We start from the raw sequence: 25,619 nt of genomic DNA, 5'->3' as shown, positions 1-25,619 counted from the left end.
GCGGTGTCCTTTGGTGTTCTATCTAAGGAACTTACCCTGTAAATTACTACAAATTAATACCCTTTAATTAATGAGTTTTCCTAAGTTTAGACTTAGGAACCATTAAAAAAAGATTAATTATTTTAATTATGTCATCTCTAGGTGGAATTTCCAGAAACGATTTATGGGTTTTGGAGAATACATGTATTCTAGCCTCTCCATGAAATTTCGTGGCTAGAACACAACCGATGCTAGAAAAACTAACACTCCCTCTTAGCGAGGAATGTGTTCCAGTGCTGCAACCCACTGAAGCAACACCTTGTCTTTGCACCACCTCCTGCCACCATGTTGATGTCTGGCTGCTTTGCCCATCACTACTGCGCAACTCTGATTTGAGCTGCATATGTGCTGCTGCTGACCCTGTTAAACTGTTGCCAACTACTGCATCTGCACTGCAACTCCCTCTCATCTGCTGCTGCTGCAACTGCAACATCTGCTACTGAGAAATATCCAACACACTGAACCAATTGTGGTCATTGTGATGCATCTGTCACCCAAGTCTAGACTGCTGCTAGACTCTGCCCTGTCACTGAAGCCTCTGCGCTGTCGCTGTTTTTGCACTGTGCCAACTGCACTGCTGTCGACTTTGCGTTGTGCTGCTTAGTCTCTGACCGCTACTAGCTATTGCATCTATCACTTTGGCACTTCACTGCACCAATTACCACTGGTCCATCCTGCTACTGCATGTTATGGGCTCTTGTAGCAAGGTATTGACTTATGAAGTGGACCTCCTCAAGAATCCTGCCCAACCTGTAGTTCGTTGGGGCTACAAAACCAAATCACCCCACCTAACTCTAGGAGGTATATCGTGATCATGGCAAACTCTTCCTCTAATTTGGAGGACAACCTGTCGAGCTTTGCGGATGCAACAATGTTGCACGAAGCGGGAGCGAAGCGGAAGCGCGGAAGCGTCATTTTCCAAAAATCTAGGAAGCGAAGCGTCCGCGGAAGCGTCTGCTATATATATATATTTTTATATTTTTTTGCATTTATACTCAAAACAAACATCCCAAATACCAAATTAATTGTAGAAGACATGAAAACATGCATATTTTTGCATAAATCAAGATAGATATGGCATCCATGATTCCATTGTAGTTACTAGTATGTACAACAATCATCTATATTCTAGCTATTACAAACATACATCAAATTTTTAAGCATATTATAAAACATAAAACATTTAAGCATATTATAAAACATAAAACATAGAGCATATTATGATTTATCTAGCAAGTGAGCAACTGTCAACATTTGTCATGTCCAAAATTCAAATAATAATGTTTACAAAATATGTCATTTGGTCACCGCCAAGCCAAAAAGGTTCAAAATTCAAATTCACAAGTCTACAAGTCTAATGAGTAATCTATGACAAAAAGAAGTAGATTGTGAATATATCTACTAATCTCTCCTCCTTCCACCACGAATAGAACGTGATGGCGGGCCTCCACGTGGTGGCAATGAAGAAGATGGTCCCTGTGTAAGTCGTGGCACTGAAACTGATGAAGAAGAACCCCCTGCTGTTGGTGTTGAACCATGGAACCTAGGAACCAAGGGACCAGATGGGGGTGGGGGTGGTGGCATATCAACACGGTCATCATCATCCTAGAATCGCTCAAAAAATTCATGCAAAAAAAAAAACCACTAGTTAACAAAAAAATTAAAAACATGAATTAGAGAAATGCTTTATAAGGGAAAATTGGAAAATTCATACCACAATGGACATACCTGGATAAGAGCATCCTCTAATTACTCTAGTCGCAACACTCCATCCTCCAAATTGGGCTCCTCTGGATTCTTGTCCCAAATCAACAAGTCTTTATTAGACTTTGCATCTTCACAGTAATGGGACAACAATCGCAAGTTGTAATGAACATAAACCAAGCTCTCTGCCCGGTCTAAATTCAACCTGTTCCTTTTAACACTGTGGATGAAAGAATAAGAGCTCCAACACCTCTCTGCAGAAGAAGTGTTTACCACCTGTGATAGCACCCGCAATGCCAAACTCTGTAGAAGTGGAGTACCCCCTCCATGCATGTTCCACCACTCAAGAGCAGAAAAAGTCTCTCGATCTTGAATTGCATGCATGCTCCCAAATGGACCAGTGTTGAGCGTATAGTTGCTCACCTGTCTCCGTACCAATGCAGCCTCCTCATCATCAGGGATTAATCTACTCAATGCAGCCATATATTTTTCGTGAACCTCTCTATCTTGGTGTGGTTTTTTCCTGCTTCCCCCCCCAGGTGCTGGTGTTGAAAGCCATGATGGATGATAGTATTTAGGTGTCAAAACATATGCTAATGCATGCAATGGAATATTTAGCATTTCCCATCGGTTTTGCACCTCTACACGAATATAATTGTACAAGGTGGTATCTCTAGGCTCAACAATGTCTTTAATCTGCCCCAACATGCTATCCATTTGCTCATACACCTCCCCAATTACTGGTCGATCTGAATCTGCAAACTTGATCATGTAATAAATTGGTTTGGTGAATTGCAAAACATATTTAACCTGTGACCAAAAGTAACTGTCAAGAACAGTGTCCTTGACTACATTAGCACCATCTGTGTCAGTGTTAATTTCATCCCATGTTTCAGCACACACCAGATTAGTTAAAGCTTGTCTCACCCTCACTAGCCGCCTAAAGGTGAGGTAATAACTAGCAAATCTTGTCTTTGCAATTTTAAGCAATTGCAACTTGGAGTAAGTGCCATAGAAGTAGTTTACCCTTGTATGCCCTGTGATGAATTTAATGAGCTGCTTCCCTTTCCTGTAAACCTCAACAATCCACCCACAATCTTTGTGTTTCACAATATCATGCATCAAAAGGTTCAATGTGTGAACCAGGCACCCAGACCAAAAGATGTGTGGATGAGTACGCTCAATAATTTTTCCTGCTGCCTTACAATTTGCTGCATTATCTGTGATCACTTGAACCACATTATTCGGACCAACATCTTTGATTGATTTCAATAGGAGATCTGCAATGTTTTGTGCAGTTGCACTGATGGAGGAGGAGTCATGACATGCAATAAATACTGCACCACTAGAAGAAACACCAAGAACATTTATCAAATGTTGGTTTCTAATATTTGTCCACCCATCTGATACAATGGATACCCCAGAATCCACCCACTCATGTGTAAAACGTGTCAAAGCTCTTTGAACCTTAGCTTTTTCTCTTTCTAATAACACTGTTCTAGCTTTCTCATAGTTGGGGGCCTTGTATCCTTTTGGGGCTTCATTGATGGCCTTTACCATGTCATGCCAATAGGGAGAGCGAAGCACATTGAATGGTACACCGCAAGCACAAAGAAAACGGACTATCTTTCCATCCACATCATCCCTCCCAGCAACATTAAGGAAATCCCCTATTGTTCTTCTACCTCCAGAGGTTGCAGAAGTACCATGAGGAGATGGGCAACTACCAAATTTAGAGGTTGCACTTGATTCAGAATGAGTTTTTTGTTTCTTGTTTTTTTGTTGTGCAGCCATCTCTATTTGGATGTATTTTCTTCTTTCTTCAGTTGGAATGTTTGGGCAAATTTGTACCCCCACAGAACCCTTTTTTTCATCACTGTCCAGCACCCCACAAAGATGCCTCCTCAGACGGGTATATGAACCACAATATGGTTTTCCTCCATGACAACCATGAGGGCACACAAATTTGTAAGATCCACCACCCTTTCCCCCATCAAGTTTGGTCACATAGTTCCACAAGGGTGTTGATGTACCTTTCCCATCTTGTGCTTCAGTGTCCCCTTCAAGTTCATCCCCTTCCTCTTCAAACCCTTCCTCCTCATCATACATTGGGTCACTACTATTAGGACCAAGTTCATCCCCTTCCTCTTCCCTTCTATTCCTCACCCTTGCCATCATTAAAACCAAGAGTGGAATGATACATAGAAGCCAAAAGAACACCATCTTGGAATATGGATATAGGTGGTGGACAACCTGTAAATAAAGGAGCAAGTAGAAACAATGGGAAAGAGTAGGAGAGGGAGGAGAAAAATACAATTTTTTTTTCAAAAAAACAAGGGAGTTTGGGGTTTGAACTTACCTCTTTAGCTCTTGTAGATGAAGTCCTCCAAGCTCTTGCTCCAAGCTCCTCCTCCTTCTCCTAGCTCCTTCTTCTTCACTCCTCCAAGCTCTCCTCTCTTCTCCTCTCCTTTCCTCTCTTCTCTTCTCCTCTCCTCTCTTCTCTTCTCCAACTCTCATAAACTCAAAGTGAGAAAATGAGGAATGAATGGGGGCTTTATTCTTTTCATTCCTCACCCTAAACTCACCCTAACCCACCCCCTCACTCTTAAGTTAAGTTAACTTCAAAAAAAAATTAAAAAAAAGATGCGTATTTTCCAGCCCGCGCGGATTATGGAGGAAGCGCTCGGAAGCGCATCGTGAAGCGTACGCTTCCGGGCCCGAAGCGTGGCGCTTCGGAGGCCCGAAGCGCCATCCGAAGCGCGCTTCGGGGCCCACGCTTCCGAAAAACCAGGAAGCGCAAAAAAAACCGGAACCGCGCTTCGCCAAAATTGGAATCGCGCTTCGCCTGTCGCTTCCGTACGGGGCGCGATTCCGGCCTCGGATCCGGGGGGGGGGCGCTTCCTGCAACTCTGGGATGCAATCTGCTGGTCCTGCTTCTCCTCTCTGTCCTTCTTTCTGAGAGGACGTTGAGTGTTGTAGTGGCCAATCTCACCATATCTGAAGTATTTCACCTTGGAAATGTCCTTCCTCTTGCGCTGCTCTTGCTATCCCTTTGATGTGAGGGCCACATTCTCCTCTTTCTTTACTTGCTTCGTCCCATTGCTGGCGCTGGTGCCACTGATGGTGGTCTTCACCAAATCTCGCCTCATCTCCTCCTGCTGCAAATCAGCCCACATTCGATCCTAATTTGGAAATTTTTCTGTGCTCAGAATACTCTGGACGAAGACCTGCCATTCTTCAAAAACGCTATTGAGAGCTAACCGCTCTAAGTCTATAGGATGGGGCGCTGACCCTATTGCAAACAGTTGGTCTCAGATATCTTGAAGCCTAGTGAGGAAGGGATCTATGCGCTCCCCTTTTTACATCCTTGTGCATCTTAGCTTCTCCTCAAGATACATCTTCCACTGCTTGGAAGATCCCTCGTATAGCGTAGCAAGTGCCTCCACGTCTGCAGGGAAATATCTTTGCCAGCTATGTGAGACACCACGTGATCTCGAACCCCATCGAGAATTAACCTCTTTATTTTCGCCATCTCCCTATTGTAGGCTTTTAGTGGATCTGCATCTGCGGGTACAACTACCATACTATCGATGTAAGTTTTGAGATCGTATTCATCTAGAAGACAGGAAATTCTTGCCTTCCAAATCACATTGTTGGAGGCTCCCTCCAACCAATCCTGATCTCTCAACCCTGATGATGCCATTTCTGAAGAAAGTCGAATTCTTCCTCTTTTTCTCTGTGCAGCTGTTGATTGGCTCTACGCACTCCCTGTTGGAGTGGGCAAATCTACTCAAAACTACTGGTGCTCAGCTAGGAAAAATCGAACTTCTAAGCAAGAAGTTCCCCGAGGAAAGAATTCCCTCTGTGTGTGCTCTTCTTTCTTCTTGACGCTATTTTGCACTAGCAAACTGCTGCAAAATCATTGCGTCGTAGCTGAAGATCTGCTTTGCAAAGAAAATACTGCTGTTCCCTCTGCCTTTGGTCATCTTTGATCTGGAAAATGTATTCTTTGTCGACTCTCTCAGAGAAATAATTTTTTCCTCAAAAATCGACCCCCCTGGCCAAGAACTGTGCTGCCTTTGAGGGTTTCGAACTACTGCCTCTGCAAAGATTCAAAATTCCTCTTCCCTTCTTCTACTTAGCTCTCCGGCTTACGATCTGTGCTTTGATACCATGTGAAAATTCCGAAATCCAGAATCCTACTGCAACAACTGATGAAGTTTTTTCTATTTGTTAAATGAACTGAACAAATTATTTACTGCATCCTACGGTAAATATCGAAACTAATACATTGCAGCCTTCACAAATACAATACTGCGGAAGAAAAATAATGTTGGAAGAATAGATGCACAGACACACAAATACACAATGATTTTTGGACCAATGTCCCCAGAAAAACCCAACTTGGGAAAATCGGTGCAATAGCTGAGGGTTTTATTATTATGCAGTAGTAAATCCGAGTACAAAACTATGGATGCTCAAATCTAGCAATCCATACAGAGAAATGACTGACCGAAAGTCTAGTGGGAAAAATCTCATTCCCACTGGCGATCCGACACTGACCTTGGCTCAAGATGAGTTGCTCTCTGCTACCTCTGCGCAGTCCTTGCGTAAGCCTATGCAGTGCTGCGTCCCATAACTCGGACCAATGTCTCTCTCGCTAATTGATCAACTGTTGTCTGGAAGATCGATTCTCCTCGCCTTTGGCTTCTGGCATTGAATCACTACTTCTCCCCAGCAAGATAAGAATTCCCCTCTGAAGCACTGCGCTGCCTCTCTGCTTTGTGTTGCCTCTCTATGGCACTCACTTCCTCTCTACTATGCACTCACTGGATTGGAAAATCTCCCTCCGACCTTACTATCCCTGCCCCTCTCTCTGCTTCGATCTTAGTAAATCACATCCGACTACTGAATGCTGCTACTCTAGAGATCGATTTCCTAGCAAAATCGAATTTCTGGTGTCTCAAGTGTGTTCTCCAACACCCATCGAATTTGTTCTTATAATCTCTCGTTAAGACATCAACGAACAACATTAAAACATGATTGATGTCTAAGATTAATTAGAACTCGATCCATTTCTTCTTTTAGAAGATTCTCACCATGACTTAATTAATAATCTTTAATTAATCAGTTTTCCTAAGTTTAGACTTAGGAACCATTAAAAAAAGATTAATTATTTTAATTAAGTTGTCTCTAGGTGGAATTTCCAGAAACAATTTATGGGTTTTGGAGATTACATGTATTCTAGCCTCAACACCAAATTTCGTGGCTAGAATACAACCGATGCTACAAAAACTAACATTAACCAAGGGCCCTATTAGGTGGTTTCAACCTCTAAAGGGGGTGACATGTCCATGGTACATCCATCAAGTGGTAGGTGGCATGCGATATAATGATGGAATGAAGTGGGGATCAGGGGAAGGCCCCAAGCCACATGCCATGGTACAAGGGTAGCTATAATAGGGGGAAGCAATCGTGGTACATGAGTGGCCAACACTTGGGTATATGAGTGTAGGAGGAAGCAATCGTGGTACATGAGTTACCCCAGCTTTTGTTTTTCCACCTTTCTTCAAATGCCTTTTGCCTTTGATTGATTTTTCTCATAACTGCTCAGGGCTCCAGGGAATGAGAGCATGATGTGTAGGATACAACAATAGATACCCCCTTTAAGGTGAGGCAGTTCATTGCCCACTAGGGGTTGGGACAGTCATGGGTTCCTTAATGTGGAGGGGGCTCATCTAGGGCCCATAGGAACTAGGGTGATGGCCATAGATTAGGGGTAGAGCTCATGTTTGGCTTTTGCCCACGCACTAAATTTGTATGTCTCGGCCATCTTTTTTTCTTTGTGGTACATTTCTTGTTGTAAGTGGCCAAATTATTCTTTTTCTTTTCTTTTTGCTGCATTAACCTTCGGGACATCATTCCAGGCCCGACCCAAGGTGTGGGCACGGGGGGGGAGGGAGCTAACCCTTTGGGGACCCAATGGACAAATGTGGCCCTGGATGGGAAAAGTGATAAATGGGGTTAAAATGAGTGGAGGGGAGTGATGTATATGGTGTCAAGAAGCAGGGCTATGCAACCAAAATCGAGATTTCGCATGTAGTGCCAACCCTAAAGCTAATAGCCAGTAAAGGAGATCCCATGGGACTAAGATACAAGGCTAACCACCAAATCGGGCAGCGGAGACAAGAGTACATATCTAGCCCACTCTTTTTGCTGAATCCCCCCAACAATCCATGTCCAAAAGTGTCCATGATAAGTAAACAAAATTACTCAACTATACCATTGAAAGGTCATACCTTCGGGGTCGAGAGGCCCCTCCTTCAAACATATGATCATAACAGATGGGTGAGGGACCACATGGCTGGCTCAGGTGGTAGAGATAGTGGCACACAAGCTATCTGGTGGCTGCAAGGGGCTGCCGGCTGAGGACCATCCAGGAGAAAAAAATTCTCCTATGATACCACCTTCAGATGGTGGGTAACAACTCCCAGGCTACACAAATCAACATCACGCTCCCTCTAGGATTTTATAACATGGTCCCATGAACCCTGCCCACTTCTTGGAGTATATCATCCATCAGAGCATTGAGGAACCAAGCTTCCATCCGTAGCTTCTTTCCCAAAGCCTTGGATGCTAGGAGAACTAGAGTCTAGACTTTCTCATAGTTGTGCTCCCTGTAGGATTGTACAACATGGTCCATGAACCCTGTCCACTTCTTTGGGGGTTATCATCCAACATAGCATTGGTCACATCACGGCAGTGGATGACGTTGACGAGGAGAATACCCTTCCTCAGCCTCCACTCACACTTGGCAGCTAGCTCCAGCTGGCCTTGACATTCTCTCTTGGCTCAACACCAATGCTTTGATCTTAGCTTCTATTACTTCAGCATCTACTTTTCCATTTAGCATTTCAGTCCTAATATGCTTTTCTTTCTTGGATGTACTGGATGTACTTTTTCAGCCCCATTGACCTACCTTTGTGTTCATTTGTTGTACATTCTTAAAATTATCTTATCTTATTTATCTTAAAAGTGCTCTGAATATTCTGCAAGATGGGGCACTTGTGGCTTGAATGCATGACATTGGATATTATTATTTTTTTTGTAACAGTAACATGTTCTTTCAATTTTATGCACTTCAAACAGGTTATGATTTCATATGAATACATCCTTTGAGTGCTTATTATCCAACTGGGAAGTGTGATTAGTACATGTTTCTTGTGCAATGCTGTTATAGTTGGGGTTAAACATTGCAAGTTACGTCCATTGTAGCTAGTCATTACATTGACTAAGAACCAAACTCTTACAGGGTCATCTAGGACTTTAATATTTGAATATATATGTGAAGAATTTTAGCTACTTACAGATATTCTAACAATTTCTACCTTTGCCAATAAGAGGTGACAATTGCTGTTATGCTGTTTTCAGAAATGAATTGAAGCTCATTCTCAGAAGTGTGGGCAGTCTTCATTTTGAATTTGGAGTGCATATAAATTTGAATGTTTTCAAGCAAGTTGGATTTCCATGTTCCATGTGATATCATTATCCACCTTGACAAAAGATGGGGTCAAAGAAAGATGCAGCAGCCACTAAGCGCTCATCTTTAAATCCAAATGCTGCAATATTCGTTCCATCTGCGCTTAGAGCTGCATCTACCATTACAAACAACTCAGTTATAAGGAATGAACTATGTGGAAATTCTGGTGCAGCTGTCACCCATAGTAATGATTCTTCAAGAACATTTACCGATCAGAATTTGCAGGACTACAGCCTTCTACTTCCTGATGATATTACACCAGACTTTCGTAGTTTGGATGATCGCATGTCCATCACTGAGGATGGTAGGGCCTTGATAGATGAGCATTCATTTACATGTATTGATCAAAGGGATATGGAGGTTCTTGTCACAGAGTTTCCTGGTTATTCAGTAGAGTGCCTCAAACAGGCTTATGATGGAAATGGCAATGATTTGATCTCAACAATCGTGATGCTCAAGGAACTTGAGGATGCGGATAGCAATGATTTATTCTCAACAATTGCAAGGCTTAATGGGCTTGAGGTACATCTTTATAAGCGCTTCTTCAAACTTTCATATACATTTTTGATTGCCGAATCGAGGTTTGTGTGGATTGCTTCAAGTGCAGAGCTTGGATGCCTTCCACTGGACTGATGTAATAGATGCCTTTAATGATTTGGTCTTTCGATTTTATCAGTTTGGGATGCAGCTTCAAGATGATGACAATCCACTGTGGGAAAGTATGATAGAGTCCGCATCTGGTACAAATATGGATCCCAGTGCTGGGACAAGTAGAAGTGCTCAAGTTTCACCCAATACATTCACACCTGACAGAAGAGCTTGCAGTGGAACATGGCCACAGGAGTATGCTACCCTTCAACAGACGCATCAATTCCGCCCACAAATTTATCTCAACACTGGAGAAACAGTGGGTGAGTTCTATAGTAGTCAGGCCCATAGAGTTTGCAGTCTTTAATTCTTTTGACTTTGAGGTTTCCTTATATTTGAAATAACAATTTTGATATGTGCGTCAGATGTGTTTACTGATGTCTTTGGTTTGATGGTTCAGGGACAGGTTTTTCTTTGGATTTGGTAGAGTCTGCTAAAGATCATGCTCATGCTCAAAATACATATCTTGAACAGGTATTTTCTCTAGATTTGAGATATTTTATTTTTTGCTTTTCTTAAGTTTGACAATGTGTATTTTATTGCAAGGAGAAACAGAATTACATAGATGTTAAATCAATGAGCTAAGCACTGTCCATGATGACTCCTTGCTTAAAAGTTAATATATGCAAGAAAAGTTCATATCCCAGCCTTATCTCCAACTTCTGGTGAACCAATATCTGTTCTGGAAGAATCTACTTTAGTTATCAGTATCACCTATTCCATTGAGTCAGTTTGGAAGGATGATAATGGATTTAAATTGCAAGCTTCTCCATTAAATGTTGCCCTGCTTGTCCTCTTCCATAAGATCAAGAGACCTGCAGGCTGCAAGGCGTCTGGTACTTCGAATTTCCCTACTCTGTAGCACGATCATCCATAATTGCTCCTTTCCACCATAGAGGACCCACAGAAAGAACCGAGTACTCTGCAACAATCCATTCTCAGGATGTCTGAGCCACAGTGTAATTGCCGAAATTATGTTTCATTGTTTCTTCTTTTTGGTCAATCACACAAAGACCATGCGACCACAGTGTGTCACAAAGTCTGGCTTTGACAGCTAGACTTTGACTAATTGTCATTCATCACAGCACACGGGATACTGATATAGAAGAAACTCTAGGTTTCCAAATAGAATAGCATCTTTAAACCCATTTATCTTTGGTATCCTCTACCTGTCTTTTTTTAATAAGTCTATCTGTAATACTGTGGCTTGTTAGACTCCCTCGGGCAACTTACTTGTGTCATAGCTGAAAAATGGTTTATTAACACATTATTTGCAGGTTCCAAAGAGGTTGTAGTGCATCTGGTTACATCTTAAGGATATCAGAGCATAGGCACATCTGCATAACTCTAAGAAGGCTTCTTTATCAGACACAGGGTGGTGTGGGATTTGATTGACTGGTATCTGTTCTTTCCAGCTTGTGTAATTTTATCCCATAAATCGCTCCACATATGAAAACTTCTCCTAGTTGGTCTTTTTCCTGAACTTGCAAGGAGGCTGACCCGACCTCTTTATGTTCGACAATGCCCAGATAAATCTCGCTACTAAATTCCATCCATTTCTTAGCTCTTCAAAATCCATGTTAAGTTCTTGGGATATTTTTTGCCAAAATTTCTAGATCATTTTGAGAACCACTGAACCTGCAAACTTGAAAGAAATAGTTCCAAAAATGAGACTGCAAATTGCCAAAGCGCCTTTTAACGCCATTGATATGGGAATCTATTTCAATCCTTATGCTAATAAGCTACCTTGGACTTTTGGAGTATTTGTAATGAACATGAGACACAATAAAGCATGATAAACCTGCATTCACGCTATTTAAACGAAATATTGATGTTGTGCACAACTCCCAAAGGTATTACTATCACGAGTAACACAATAACTCAGATATTAGGAGAATAACTCCAAATAACTTAAATATATCAGAGTTCAATGGGCCAATGTATGTATTAATGATTCTATGGACCCTTTAATATGCCAGTTCTCATTCATTGACCATGTAGGCCCAGTACTATGCTGACCTACCATTTACGTTTACATTTACATTTACATTTGACTCCTTATCTCCTTATATACCTCCATTAGGCTTACTACATATATTACATAGTACCCCCCTTGGAAAGCACTGTAGTTAGGGGTTCTACATATGATGAAACTAAATAATAGGATTTCCTCAAATTTTAGCTCTCTTGTTGCCGTTGTTGATTATCTAACCATCCATAATTAACTCTCTCTTGTGTAAATATTTATATATATATAGTACAATCAATCTGTAATTTGTTTTGGGTGTTGGTCTTTGATAATATCTTGTCGTGTACTATTCTTGGAGCCTTTCTACATAAACGTTGTTGATTCTGCCATCTGCTTTCTTGGACCTAAGCATCTTTTTTGTACTTTCTTGCATCTATTGTAGACTTTTCTGATAATGTGGATTCCGACATAGTTTAATTTTTGATGGTTCTCCTTCCTCTTTGACCAACCTTGCACCCATCTTGCTTTCTGGTAAGGCTTTCCAGCCTTTATGCTGGATCTTCAATTGTATTTTTCTTGGAACGGAGTGTTGTCAATTTTTTTGAGTCTCCCAATTTGAAATTTACCTTCTTGAGTTGGATCCCTTCTTGTAGTTTTTCTTCCTCCTTTTGAGAACTTGATGCTGAAGGGGAACACTATTCATCAATTTCTTCCATTCTTCAATTCTTGTTTGCATTTTTTTATTTATCTCATTTTTATTTAGGGCTTCTCCAACCTTTTAACAAAATTCCAGTTCAATTTCCCAGGTCATCTCTTCAGCTATGATCTTTTCTTTTGCCTCTCGTAGATGTCTTTTCACATCCTTAGCATCATTAAGAAGTTATTGACTAGGTTTAGGAAACCTTTTATTTATTTTATTTCATTTCTTTCTTGTATTAAGAGCTTGCAAATTAGAGAACTGAATATCTTTTTATACAAGTTCCTTTTTAGTCTTTTTCAATTTGTTTGTTGATTTCTACATGTTCCCCTCATTTTCAACACAAAGTATCAATATCCTTTGATTTTGTTCCTTTTATCCATTTATTTTCAAGGTAACATATCCTAGGAAAGTCCCTAACACATCTCCTCATTTTGAGGATGGTACCCAAGGTAAACCCTAGTTTCTTCATGGCACAAAGGCAAGTCAACAGTAGGGCTCAAAGCCATTACAGCAACATACTCATTATAAGCCCAACATGTGACTTGTAGGAATATAACTTGGGTGGGGAGGTTAACACTCCATCCCATGACCACTTAGGCTAGACCTAATTGACTCTCTTTATCCATTTGTTTGAGAAGAATTTTTCAAATTCTTCTCATGTGTATTTTAAACTAGTGCTTTTATCGAGACACATCCACCACTCCCAAACCTCATCATTCAAATAGGGACTTGGAAAAGTTTCCTTTGCAATATTTAACCATTTTTTAGCATCACTTCCTTATTTATCTCCGTTAAAGAATTGCATTCCCATCAATTCTAGACCAAGGACTTGGGCTCTTATTTGAACTGTTAACTTCCACCTCAACTATCTTTACAAGCGACGTCCAAAATGGTCCCAATTTTTTTCCCCTATATATTCTTCATTATTTCTTCTCTCAATTGCCTTTAGAATCACCTATATTGGACATTCCAATTAAAAGTTATGACCATTTTAAGTTGACTTACCAATTTAAACCCTTCTATGGGAATTCTCTATGATCTGACTTGATCTTCTGAATTTCTGCTCCAAGATTTTTGAGATTTCAACCATAGTTTGAAATGTATTCTCTTGCATTATATTAATCTTACTCAATTTGGATTTTCCAAGAGAATGTTATAGTAGATTTATTAAACCTTGTTGTTTTTAGCCCTTCTCAAGCGAACGAGGTTGGACATATACTATTTTTGTGACTTTGTTGTTTTTAGCCCTTCTCAAGGGAACAAGGTTGGACATATACTATTTCCCCTGCATTTTTCATGAACAACTCCAAATTTTGTCTCTATAGTACCTTTTGATGTTTTCTTTAGATGTTGTTGGTCTCACTCAATTTAGACCTCACAATCTTCAGATATGTGCATGTTTATTGGGCATTACTAGTTTTACCGAGGTTTCACGATTGGGTAGAAACCCTAATTGTATGGATTCTATCTCTTATATTTTTATGTCTTTGTAGCTGAAATGTTTACTAGAGATACACTTCAAGTCTCTCTCAATTTGTGGGCCCATAGCAAAAGTAATGGTTTTGATAGTGCAGTGTATTCCTTGAAGAAGCTTAGTTGATAATTATTTTGATCCAGGTAGATATTGGTGGCCATCCACCTACTCCATTGGCTCAAAGCATAGTTCTCCATCTTGGCAGTGGTTTTACAGTGTTTTTGGTCTTGAACTTCCAGGGTAAATTTGAGGCCTCAAACGAAGTTTTTTGGATGTGGTGGGGGGCTAGGCGATAGTGGTAGGCTTTGGCCTGGGCCCTGGTTAGAATATGTAATTCTCAGCTAGAACATTCCAACAGGCTACTGAGCGTGCCAAACAAAGAGCGTATTCAAAAGTTACGACCTTGAGAAGTTGATGTACCAACTAACCTAATCGGGGCCCGCAAACTTTCTGGCATTTCATCTTCCAGGGTTAGGATTTTGGACCTCTAGGGTTCTTGCTTTATGTTAAAAGGCCATTCTCTTGGCCTCTTGTAATAGAGTTTACGAATGTGCGTAGCTTCCATCTCTTTTTATTCAGAGATAACTACTACCATTCTAGTCAGTTTGTGTTCTACAATATTTTGTAGTTCATTTATTAATATAAGTTGGGTTTTCACCACATTATTGTAATACCTGCTATATTTTTTTGTGTTTCATTTCGTTCCTTGTATGACCCAAATAAGTGGTATTAAAGCATGGACACCAAGACAAATTTTACTTGCCAACAACACATACAACTCTACCGAGTTGTGAAAGCAGGGCAACTTCTTCACCAAGCAAGTGGCTCACTAGGAGCCAAATTTAGTACAAGTTTACCCATTTGATAGGGGCACTAAACGCAATGGAGGCCATTGCTTCCTAAGGGGGGAGGATTGATCCAAGTGGATATCAGTGGCCATCCACCTACTCCACTAGCTCAAAGCACAGTTCTCCATCTTGACAAATTCTACAGTTTTTAGGGTCTGAACTTCTAGGGTTGTTTTGAGGCCCTAAATAACGTTTTTTTGATTTGGAGAGGGCCACGATAACCATGGGCTCTAGCTTGGGCATCAGTCAAAATTTGTAATTCTTGGCTAGACCTTTCCAATGGGCTACCGAGTGCGCCAAACAAAGATTGTATGCAAAAATTATGACCCCAAGAAGTTGACGTACCAACTAACCCCATTGGGGCCTGCAAAATTTTTGGCATTTCATCTTCTAGGGTTAGGTTTTTGGACCTCTAGGGTTCTTGCTTTATGTGAAAAGGCCATTCTCTCGGCCCCTTGTAATAGTTTTACGAATGCACATATCTGCCATCTCTTTCTGTTCAGAGATAACTACCACCATTCTAGCCAGTTTGTGTTCCATAGTGTTCTATATTTCATTTATTAATAGAAATTGGGTTTTCACCACATTATAATACTCTACCTGCTATATTGTTTGGTGTGTGTTCCATTTATTTTCCCGCGTTTCATTTCATTCCTTGTATGAATCAGATCATATTTGCTTTGATATCACGTATAATAAACATATTGCACAATAAAATATAAGTAACCTGTATACACACAGTGTACACTAGATATGCATGTGGAGCACAATTCTCAAAAGTATTATTATGAAGGTTTACATGGTAACCCCTTATACATTAGGAGAAGAACTTCATGTGACCAAATACATCCACATACAGTAGTCATAAGCCAATGTGCCAAATAATGACTCTATTGACCTCTTATATATACTAGTTCTCACTTATTTCCCACGTAGGCTCATTCCCAGGCCAACTCACTATTTATATAAACATTTGGCCCTTTATCCCCTTATAGAATCTCATTAAGGTCATTACATGTTGATTTCTGTACCATCAGATGTGCTCTAGCCTAGAGATTTTGCAGAGAGGCTAAGACGTGCATTCTCCAATACTCAGAAATTGTTTGGGAAAATTCCACCTAGAGATTATTTAATTAAAATAATTAACTTTTTTAAATGGTTCCCTAAGTCCAATCTTAGGAAATCTGGTTAATTAAAGGGTATTAATTAAATTTGGTGCGAATCTTCTAGAAGAAGACGAGGATCAATTCCCAATTAATCTTAGCCATTGATTATGTTTTAATCTTGGCCGTTGGTGCTCCAACAAGAGATTATAAGGAGTTCGATGGGCACTTGGAGAACACAACTTGTGCAGTTCGATTTTGTCGGGAAACCGATTTCTTGTGTAGCAGCAGTGAGTTGCCAGATGTGATTCAGTAAAGTCGAAGCAGTGAGGGGCAGGGATAGTAGACCGGAGGAGATTCTCTAGTTCCGGGGAGTGCAAGGTAGAGAAGGCAAGGAGAGGTTCAGAGAGGCAGCGCATAGCTTAAGAGGGGGTCTGAAATTTCGCTGGGAGAGTCGAGATCTAGTGCCAGAAGTTAGGGTGTGAGACCAGAAGGCTAGAGAGTCAAAGTTCCAGAGGCAAATCGACCAACAAGAAGGGTGATGCAGAGCCTAGAGGCTGTGACGTAGATCTGCATAGGCTAACGCAGAGGCAATGTGGGGCTCGCCATCTAGAGCCTAAATCAGATTCAGATCGCCACTGACAATGTGAGATTTTTCTCACTACCTCTTTGCCAGTTTATTCTCTATATGAGATTGCCAGTTTGGGCATCTAGAGATTTGTACTCAGAAACTACTGCATGATAATAAAACCCTTAGCTGCTGCATTGGTTTTCCCAAGTTGGCTTTTTCGAGGATGTTTGTTCAAAAACAACAGTGTAATTGTGTGTGTGCATCTATTCTTCCAGTGTTGTTATTTCCTTCGCAGTATTTATTTTGTGAAGGCTGCAGTGTATATGTTTCGATATTTGCTGTAGGAAACTGTAAGTAATTTCTTTGATTAGTTTAACAAATAGACTATCTCAGCTTCCCTAGTCATTGACTATCTCCCTACCTTCCCCCATTCAGATTCTCCCTTGACGCACTAAGCCATCTCTTGCAGACTTGATAGGGACTAAATTAGGCCATCAGAGAAGATATCCACAGATTGTACATTTAGGTCACTTGGATGATCTGTAAACTGCCATGGATAGTTCGTTACAACAGATCTGATTTTATTATATTTAAAATTTGAAATTCTACACTATTACAATTTTATTAGATTTTTGGATCTATAGATATACTGTTAATAGCACATGCATGCACATTAAAATTATGCAGAAAATAGAGAATGGCAAAATAAAATCTCACACACACATTTGACACAAGATATGCTTTGGGAAACCCTTTCAGGAGAAAAACCCAACTGGAAGTTGAGGCCGCTTCGCTCTCTTTCTCTGGATGGAAATATGGCTGTGAGTACAAAGAAGTATGGCCTGTGGCCCGTTGGTTGCTCTAGTGCACAAATCCTCTCTATGTGTTCTACCTCCTATCCCTCTTGGCTATTTTTGATCAACTATGGAACAAATGCACTCGAAAGAATGTAAACCCTTTTCCTCCTAGTGGCCTGGTTATAACACAGTCAAATAGCCTATTAGTGTTTAGGTTTGACTACCTCAATTCTTAACTAGAGTTACAATATATAGACTCTTCTGCAGTCTTTTACATCATAATCACGTGGCTAGCCCCTTTTCCATGAATATTGGGGGCTGATGTGGCATCCTCTCGAATTATGTTGGTGAACACTGGAAGGTCAACTTTTAAGTGGCATAACTTTCGCATACGGACTACGATTGACATGATTCTTACGCCATTGGAAAGGTCTCTGTGTGTAGAATAGCATGAAAAGATGTGATGCCAAAGCGACAAAGTTTTACCCCCAAACAACGTTGTTTGATGCCTCAAAACACTCCCATAATGTTTTAGACCCTGTTTTGCCAAATTGAGTCTTGCCAATAAAAACGGTCCCGTGCGCTGATTCCTCCACTTTTTCCACTTTGAAAGCATTGAGATGGATGACAAACAATATAATGATCCAATTTGGATCATTGGACCTCACCTCCGACGAGCTTCGGCTTGAAGATTCCCTTTTACCTAGAGCACTTCTTGGAGTTGTAGGACGACATCATAATTCCCCCCCTTACACACGTAGACATTGGATGCACTCACTCAGGATCAGTGCTGCGGGGGAGCGCCCCCACTCCTCGCTCTTGCTCTTGAAGCGCGCTCCCGCAAAAACAATTCGCTGCCTAACTTTTCTTTGCAAATACATTCCAAATGCAATTTTTTTTTCAAAGAAACAAAAGTTTTTGTGTGGGGAAGCCTAATATTCAAGCCTATGGCTCTTGTAGTGACATGCAATTCATGGTAACATTTCCTTTATCTTTCATTTTTATCCTTTTACTTAAATTTTTAACATTACGATGAAATGACTCTGGATGTTTGAGAGTGGTTCTGACCTCATTGGATTTCATATGGAGAAAGTAGAATTTTAGATCTCACTCAAAATCCAACAGACTTATCAGTTTTTCAGGATTTCAGGATTGGGGGAATTGCAATGTTTCCATTGGATTTTGTCATGTACTAGGGTATGAAACTCATATTTAATCAAGAGCACCAAGCCCTCTATGTACCTTGATGTTAGTGATATTGGTTGTTAAACTCCTCTGTCATGACCCTATTAATAATGTACCCATCACTCAAACAAAATGTTGACTTAACATACTATGTTTTTTCTATCTTATGTTAATGCTTAGAAGGTGATATTAATGACACAGATCCCAAGATAGGCAATGATTTTGATGATATGTAGGTATTTGTTGTAGCATGATTTTTTTGGATGTTAGAGGCCATCTAGAGTCTGTTTGTTGATGTATTTTCGATTCCGAGATGGATTGCACTTGATGCTATTTTTGTTATGTGCACCCTTACATGTTATATAAATGAGAACTTGTAATTTGTGGAGCTGTGGTTGATGATGATTATAACCACTATATGATTGATGTTATATGGCTTAATCCATGTTGTTATGTTTTTTATAATTAATTCATCATTCTACATGCTTTTGTTGACAGATATGTATCAAAATATATATTATATAAAATTCTCTTCTGATTCACTCCTGGCCTGGCAGCTTCTGAAAATTGTCGCTCCCTGCTTTCACTTCTGCTTCTGCTCCTGCTTATAATCAACCTTTCCTGAGAGGTTGGGACAATTTCGAGTTGGTTCTCATAGACTTCGGATAGAGGCAGACCACCATATACCACAAACATATAGGATATGCCAAATGTGCCCCCTATAGGAGCTAGAGACAGAGATACACCACATTTTTAGGTGCCCCTATACTATGAGATCAGAGGATCCTATCACTGCTTATATCAAGGTTTTGAGAGGCTCCTCTCTACCTTTTTCAGGTACTTGGACCAACAATGCTTAGCCTTTTTCATTAGGGAGATTTTCAGCCATCTTAATTCCTGCACACCATGCCCTGCCTTGGGATAACTAGGATGATCACTTCATATTTTCATGTGGATCTGTCAGATCAGAACCATAAGCGATGGGAAAAAGTTCAGGGTGCACCAAAGAATAGAAGGGGGAGATCTCGGGTTTCTTCTCAACCTCCCCTTCCAGTGGATTGATGGATACTGTCGAAACCAGTTCAACGATGCTGAGCCATACATCAGTTCACATGCTCTCAAAACACTAGAGGGACCAGTTCTATATAGTTTCGGAGAAGGGTAGCCCCAGCCCATCCAATTACCTCCTAGTTCCTAGGGGTGGCCAGAGATATGTTTGGAGTTTTTTTCTTTTGACCTCGGATGCTAGGAGTAACCCTCACTTCTACATCCCCCCCCAGTATCATGCGGTCAGACCCACCATTGGTTCCATGGGACTTTGACAACTAGCTGGTGCCCAATTCGCCTCCCTCGTCATCGACCATTAGACTCGGGATCCCTTGACATCTTTAGCCCCATCGCCAGATCTTCTGATCTCACTCATTCTTTCTTGGCAGGCAAATGTTTATTTTGTATTGTGGCACGATCTTTTCTGTGTGTCACGGTAGCACTACCACTTGTTTCTTTCTTTCTTTATGTTATTTTCAACATCTTTTGGGAGATGTGCCTGCACTCCCACATTGGTTTCATACTGATTTTACTCTTCTTTAGTTCCATTGACCTACTTTTGCAGTCATTAATAAAACCATTTTATCTTATCTTATTTTAAAGAACTAATTCCAACTTTCTGCAGCTTGTTATTAAGGATTAGAAGATATGTTCAGAAATAAATTCTATTCCAAGAGTGGCAAGTCAACAAGTCCTAAACTATTTGTTTATGCAATTTGCTTTCAAGTCTATTTAACTATTTGTATGATTTATTTGGGAAGAGATCAATGCTAAAGGGGATAGTTGAATACATTACAGATTATCTTGATTTGATAATCTTCTTGCACCTCTTTAGCTGATTGGGATAGTTCTCTTGGCCAATGAGGATTACTTCATGTTTTCTTCTCTTACTACAACACCTACAATACTAATAACGGTGTTGAAGCATTCCATAACAGAATTGGATCTGTGTAGAATTCCTTCCTTGCTAAGAGGGAGTTTTGAGAAATGTAGCTTGTGTAGGAACTTCTTGCGCAGGTTTTAGCGCGTGGAAGTTGTTTTGAGACATTTTGTTGCTGACAACGTTGGAAAGGTGATCACTAGTTCTCTCTTGTAATTCCATTTAAAAAGTAAGAAAACTAAAAAGTGAAAGATTAATGTTCCGAGGCTAACTTAGTCTTAGGATCTAAATGAAGTGTTCTAGAAAATTAGTGACTGAGATAAGGATTTAATCTTAGCCGTACATCTCAAGATTGAGATAGTTGGCCGCTGGGATTGAGAAGATTAGTTATTTTTCTCAAAGCATAAATAGGACAAGAGAGGAAGAAGGCGCTCACATATGAGGAAAGAGAGAGAACTGGAAGAAGGAAGAAGAGTGCATCAGAGAGAAAAGGAGCAGGTTGCTAAAGAGACCAGCAGGTTGTACGAGGCATACCATTACTGTAGCCATATTTTATTTATGCACAGGCTGCACACCTTCAGATCTCTCTGTACACTTTCAGATCTGGCTATACAGAGCCTTTTGTGCTTGCTTAAGTATATGTTTCAACGTTGAGAGGAGAGAGAACAGTTTTCTGTTCAGGAAAGGTAGAAACAGGGCAGGTTGTTTTGCTATAGCTGTACCCTATTTTATACAGGCCATGCACCTCTATTTGAGGTGATTTTGTTGACCATATGACTGCTGGTTCAAGCAGGCCGCAGAGGTCATCTTCTAAGCTTTGATCAAAGGAGTGCAAAGCTGATTAATATATTTTATTTTTTCCACTGTTCATATTTTAGATATTGTGTGATTGATGCAATGTTCAAAAATTTAATTTTCTGCCAGTAAATAATTTCTATTTTGAGTTATTTAATGAGAGAACATTAGGACACATATGTTCAATGGAGGTAGATACTCACAGGAAGGGAAATAAAGTATGTATTTTGAGACTAAATTTTTAGGCATTCTATATAGATATATATAGAGTTTGGAGGTGGATATATAGCTTTTACTTTTCCCTTTGTTCTAGAAATCAGACAAATAATCACCCCTTCCCCCGAAAGTTTATTCCCTACAATACACAATGAACTAACATAGCTTTTATTGTTATTTTGTATTGTAAATTAATATTCAGAGTTGGTAGAGGTATATGTTGAATTTTCTAAGTCTATCCGTTAGAAAATTAATCTGTATTCTGGAGGTGTATATATAGCTTTTACTTTTCCCTTTGTTCTAGAAATCAGACAAATAATCACCCCTTCCCCCGAAAGTTTATTCCCTACAATACACAATGAACTAACATAGCTTTTATTGTTATTTTGTAAATTAATATTCAGAGTTGGTAGAGGTATATGTTGAATTTTCTAAGTCTATCAGTTAGAAAATTAATCTGTATTCTGTTGGTTTATTTCTTCTACTTGTAAATTTTGAACAAGTTATTTAAAACATTTAAATACCGAAATAAACACATTACAGTCACATTATCTACAGATCATTAGCTGAAAGAAAACAAACACACAAGTGACACCATTATTTTTGGACAAATGTCCCCAGAAAAACCCAATGCGGGAAAACCGGTGCAACTATTCTGAAGGTTTATTATTATGCAGTATTTCCTTGAGTACAACTGGGTGCCTAACCGGCTCACCTGACAGAGAAAAATACACGGCAACAATACCTCTATGTTCGTAAATAGGTATTTAGAAAACCTGTCCAACGAAATCCTCTCCGGCAACTCTGAATCTCAGTGCTAGCCCTTCTGGCCTTTGCGTTAGCCTCTTGCTGACCTGCGTCAGCCCTCTGAGGCACTGCGCAGCCTTTGGGACCCTCTGCATCACTCCTGTAGCCTCTGCGTGGATGACGCAATCCCTTTGGTCTTTGTGCTGTTTCTGCTGGGCTCTGCGTGGCCCGAACTCGCTGCTACTCTCGCTCTCTCTGCTTCTGTGCTAGTCTCTGCCTCTCTGTCCAGTGCTCTCTGCCCCTCGCTGCTAATCACTGATTCACTTTTGCTTAGCAACCCCGCTCTAGCAAAATGAATGATTGATCACTCTGGTGTGTTCTCCAGCTGACCCTCAAGCCTCCTCTTATACTTTTCTCGTTGGTCCTTCAACGACCCGAGATTAAATCTCTAATCAACGACTAAGATTAGGTTTGGCTTGATCCATGACTTTTGGAACCTTCTAACCCAGTTTTATATTAATACCCATTAATATTTTATTTTTCTTAGGTTTAGACTTAGGAACTCCATTAAAAATATTAATTATTCTAATATCTCCCAAACCGAGTACAATCTGTCCAAACCATTTTTGAGTCTTGGAGATCTCATGTGCTTTAGCCTCTCTACCAATTTTCATGGCTAGAGCACATTTGATGCTACCCCAAATCAACACTTCCTCTTAGCGAGGACTATGCTAGTATGCTCTAGTAATACTCCTCACTGAGCATCACCCTGATTATCCGGCACCGGTCCCTGTGCTGATGCGAGGCCTCCTCGACCAACATCCTCTGCACTGCTGCATCCTGTACTGCTGCCCATGGCCTTGCGACTGCCACTGCCACTGCTGCATATGTACGGCAACTCCCTCTGCATCCGTGCTGCTGTTGGTCCATCCTCCCAACTCTGCATTTGCACTACACTCCTTCTCATCATGCTGCATCGTGCTATTGCATATTGCTACTGCACTACAACTCAGTTACTAAGAAGTAAGTAACTGATCCACCCAACTTTTGACATCCCGTTAGGCTAGAAACACTCTCGATGCTGAAGCTCTCTCTGTCGCTAACAAGTGCTCCCTCTACTGACCTCTGCGCTGCTGCAACAACTCCCTATATCTCGCACCGTTGCACACCTCTTTGTGCCATCCTGCACTAGTGCAACACTCCTGTTCTTCTCGCACTGTTGCAGCCTGCTAGCCTTGCGCTGCTCGGGGACTCTTGCATTGTAGCACTCTCTGTCGCTTCATCCACATCCATCTCTACCTACATCTGCCAGTCCTGCTACTCCTCTTCGGGGCTCCCATAGCAAGGTATAATCCAAGAGGTTGGGTACCTCAAGGATCCTGCCCCTCATCGCCTGTAGTCCTTCTGACTACAGCTCGATGTCTCCCCACTTATTCTCTAGTGGCACATGAGCACTCATGGCACAATCGTCATCCTCCTCAACTTCTTCTTTGCCTTCGCTGGCGCTGCATTAGACTAAGAAGCCTCTCCCTTGTTCTTCTTCCTCGGACACTGGTTCGCACAGTAACCCAGTTCCCCACAATGGAAGCACTTGACCTTGGAGAGGTCCTTCTTCTTCCTCTTCTCTTGCTTTCCCGCAGATGCTAGAGTCGCATCCTCTCCCTCTTCGTTCTTGATCCTGACCCCTTTGCTGCTACTTCTCGTCTTGGTCAACCGTCTGATTTCTTCTTGACGAAGGGCCGCCCACAGTTCTTCCCAATCTGGAAGACTCGCCCTGCCCAATATGCTCTGGACAAATGTCTCCCACTCCTCGGAGACTGCGTTAAGTGTGGTCCTCACCATCAACTCGTGTTCCGGCGTGGCTCCTATGGAAGTCAATTGGTCATGGATCTCTTTCAACTGACCGAGGAAGACATCTATCTGCTCTCCCTACTGCATTTGGTATGACCTTAGTTGATTCTCTAGGAGCATCTTTCTCTGCACGGAAGTATGCTGGTACAATGTCTTCAAAGTGTCCCACATCTCCTTTGCCGTTTCCTTCTCGACAATATGTTGGACAACATGATCCTTAACCCCATCAAGGATGATGCACTTTGCCTTAGCCATTGCCTCCTCGTACCTTTCATTAGCTATCGGGTCAACTGGGATAGCCATTACTCTCAAGGTGAAGCCCTTGATATGATGTCTGTCTAGAATGGACAAGATCCTAGCCTTCCAGACCACAAAGTTGGACGCTTCGTCCAGCCTATCCTGATCTCTTAGCCCATTCATGACCATCTCTCTGCTCTTCTCTGTCGACTCCTCCGAGTCTCTCTACTTCCCGCTTGGAAATTCTCGGTTCGACTCCTGCTAAGTCTCTCTACTTCCCGTCTGGTTCAACTCCTGCTGAGTCTCTCTACTTCCCGTCTGGAAGTTCTTGGTTCGACTCCTCCGAGTTTCTCTACTTCCCGTCTGGAAGTTCTTGGTTCGACTCCTCCGAGTCTCTCTACTTCCCATCTGGAAGTTCTCTTTTGGACTCCCTCTGATTCCTGATTTCCCTCCTGGAAATCCTTTTGCCAACCGTCAATTTGCCCCTCTTCGATTGTCTGTGCAACTGCAACACTGATCCTGATTCTTTGGCTAGAAATCCACCTCGGCAACAACTCCCTCTACCTTGGTTTTGCCCTGTTAGGTACTGTTCTGACCACAATACCCCACCAGCGTCGCTCTCGCAAACTGCTTACAACTTCCTTTGCCCCAGCAACTGAAGGATTGAGACTCTTGGCTCTGCGCAATCCCGGCACCGGCAAAACAACTCCCTCTACTAACTGCGTCAGCCCTTCTGGCCTCTGCGTGGCTCTGCATGAGCCTGTTTCTACCCTCCTCAGCCTCTGCGCTAGCCTCTCTCAAGCCCAGACTGATGACGCAGTCCCTCTGCGTCAATCCTTCCTTTGTCGCTTCTGCAAGGATCAACCACTGTCACTCGGGACAGCTGATTCTGCTGCAAATGCTCTGCTCAGCTGATGCCTTCAGCTTTCTTGTGATCTGCAACCACGCTTTGATACCATGTTGAATTTTCCAAGTCTATCCATTAGAAAATTAATTTGTATTCTGCTGGTTTATTTCTTCTATTTGTAAATTTTGAACAAGTTATTTAAAACATTTAAATACCGAAATAAACACAATACAGTCACAACATCTACAGATCATGAGCTGAAAGAAAACAAACACACAAGTGACACTGTTATTTTTGGACAAATTTCCCCATAAAAACCCATTGCGGGAAAACCGGTGTAGCTATTCTGAGGGTTTATTATTATACAATATTTCCTTGAGTACAACTGGGTGCCTAACCGACTCACCCGACAGAGAAAAAT

At 41.2% G+C, this 25,619-nt stretch overlaps 1 protein-coding gene across 4 annotated transcripts in view; it reads left to right on the top strand.

The window, feature by feature from the left end:
• LOC149191298 (uncharacterized) overlaps nucleotides 1-25,619 on the top strand; it is a 128,817-nt gene that overhangs the window by 69,912 nt on the left and 33,286 nt on the right. For 3 of the 4 annotated variants that reach the window (XM_089404154.1, XM_089404156.1, XM_089404155.1), the window contains exons 2-4: nucleotides 9,175-9,805; nucleotides 9,960-10,194; nucleotides 10,332-10,405. In XM_089404154.1, coding sequence (XP_089260280.1) covers nucleotides 9,308-9,805; nucleotides 9,960-10,194; nucleotides 10,332-10,405 — 807 coding nt within the window. In that variant the 5' untranslated portion in view covers nucleotides 9,175-9,307. Of the gene's footprint in view, nucleotides 1-9,174; nucleotides 9,806-9,959; nucleotides 10,195-10,331; nucleotides 10,406-11,208; nucleotides 11,730-25,619 lie in introns of those variants that run through there. The other variant, XM_089404157.1, reaches the window with a different exon arrangement.

The sequence above is a fragment of the Pinus tabuliformis genome, chromosome 2_2 (assembly GCF_031772625.1).
Source record: "Pinus tabuliformis cultivar Carrire ecotype Pingquan chromosome 2_2, CPIR1, whole genome shotgun sequence".
In the NCBI taxonomy this organism is placed as follows: Eukaryota; Viridiplantae; Streptophyta; class Pinopsida; order Pinales; family Pinaceae; genus Pinus; species Pinus tabuliformis.
Note: the sequence above shows the minus strand (reverse complement) of the source record. Positions and strands in the feature narration are given on the sequence as shown.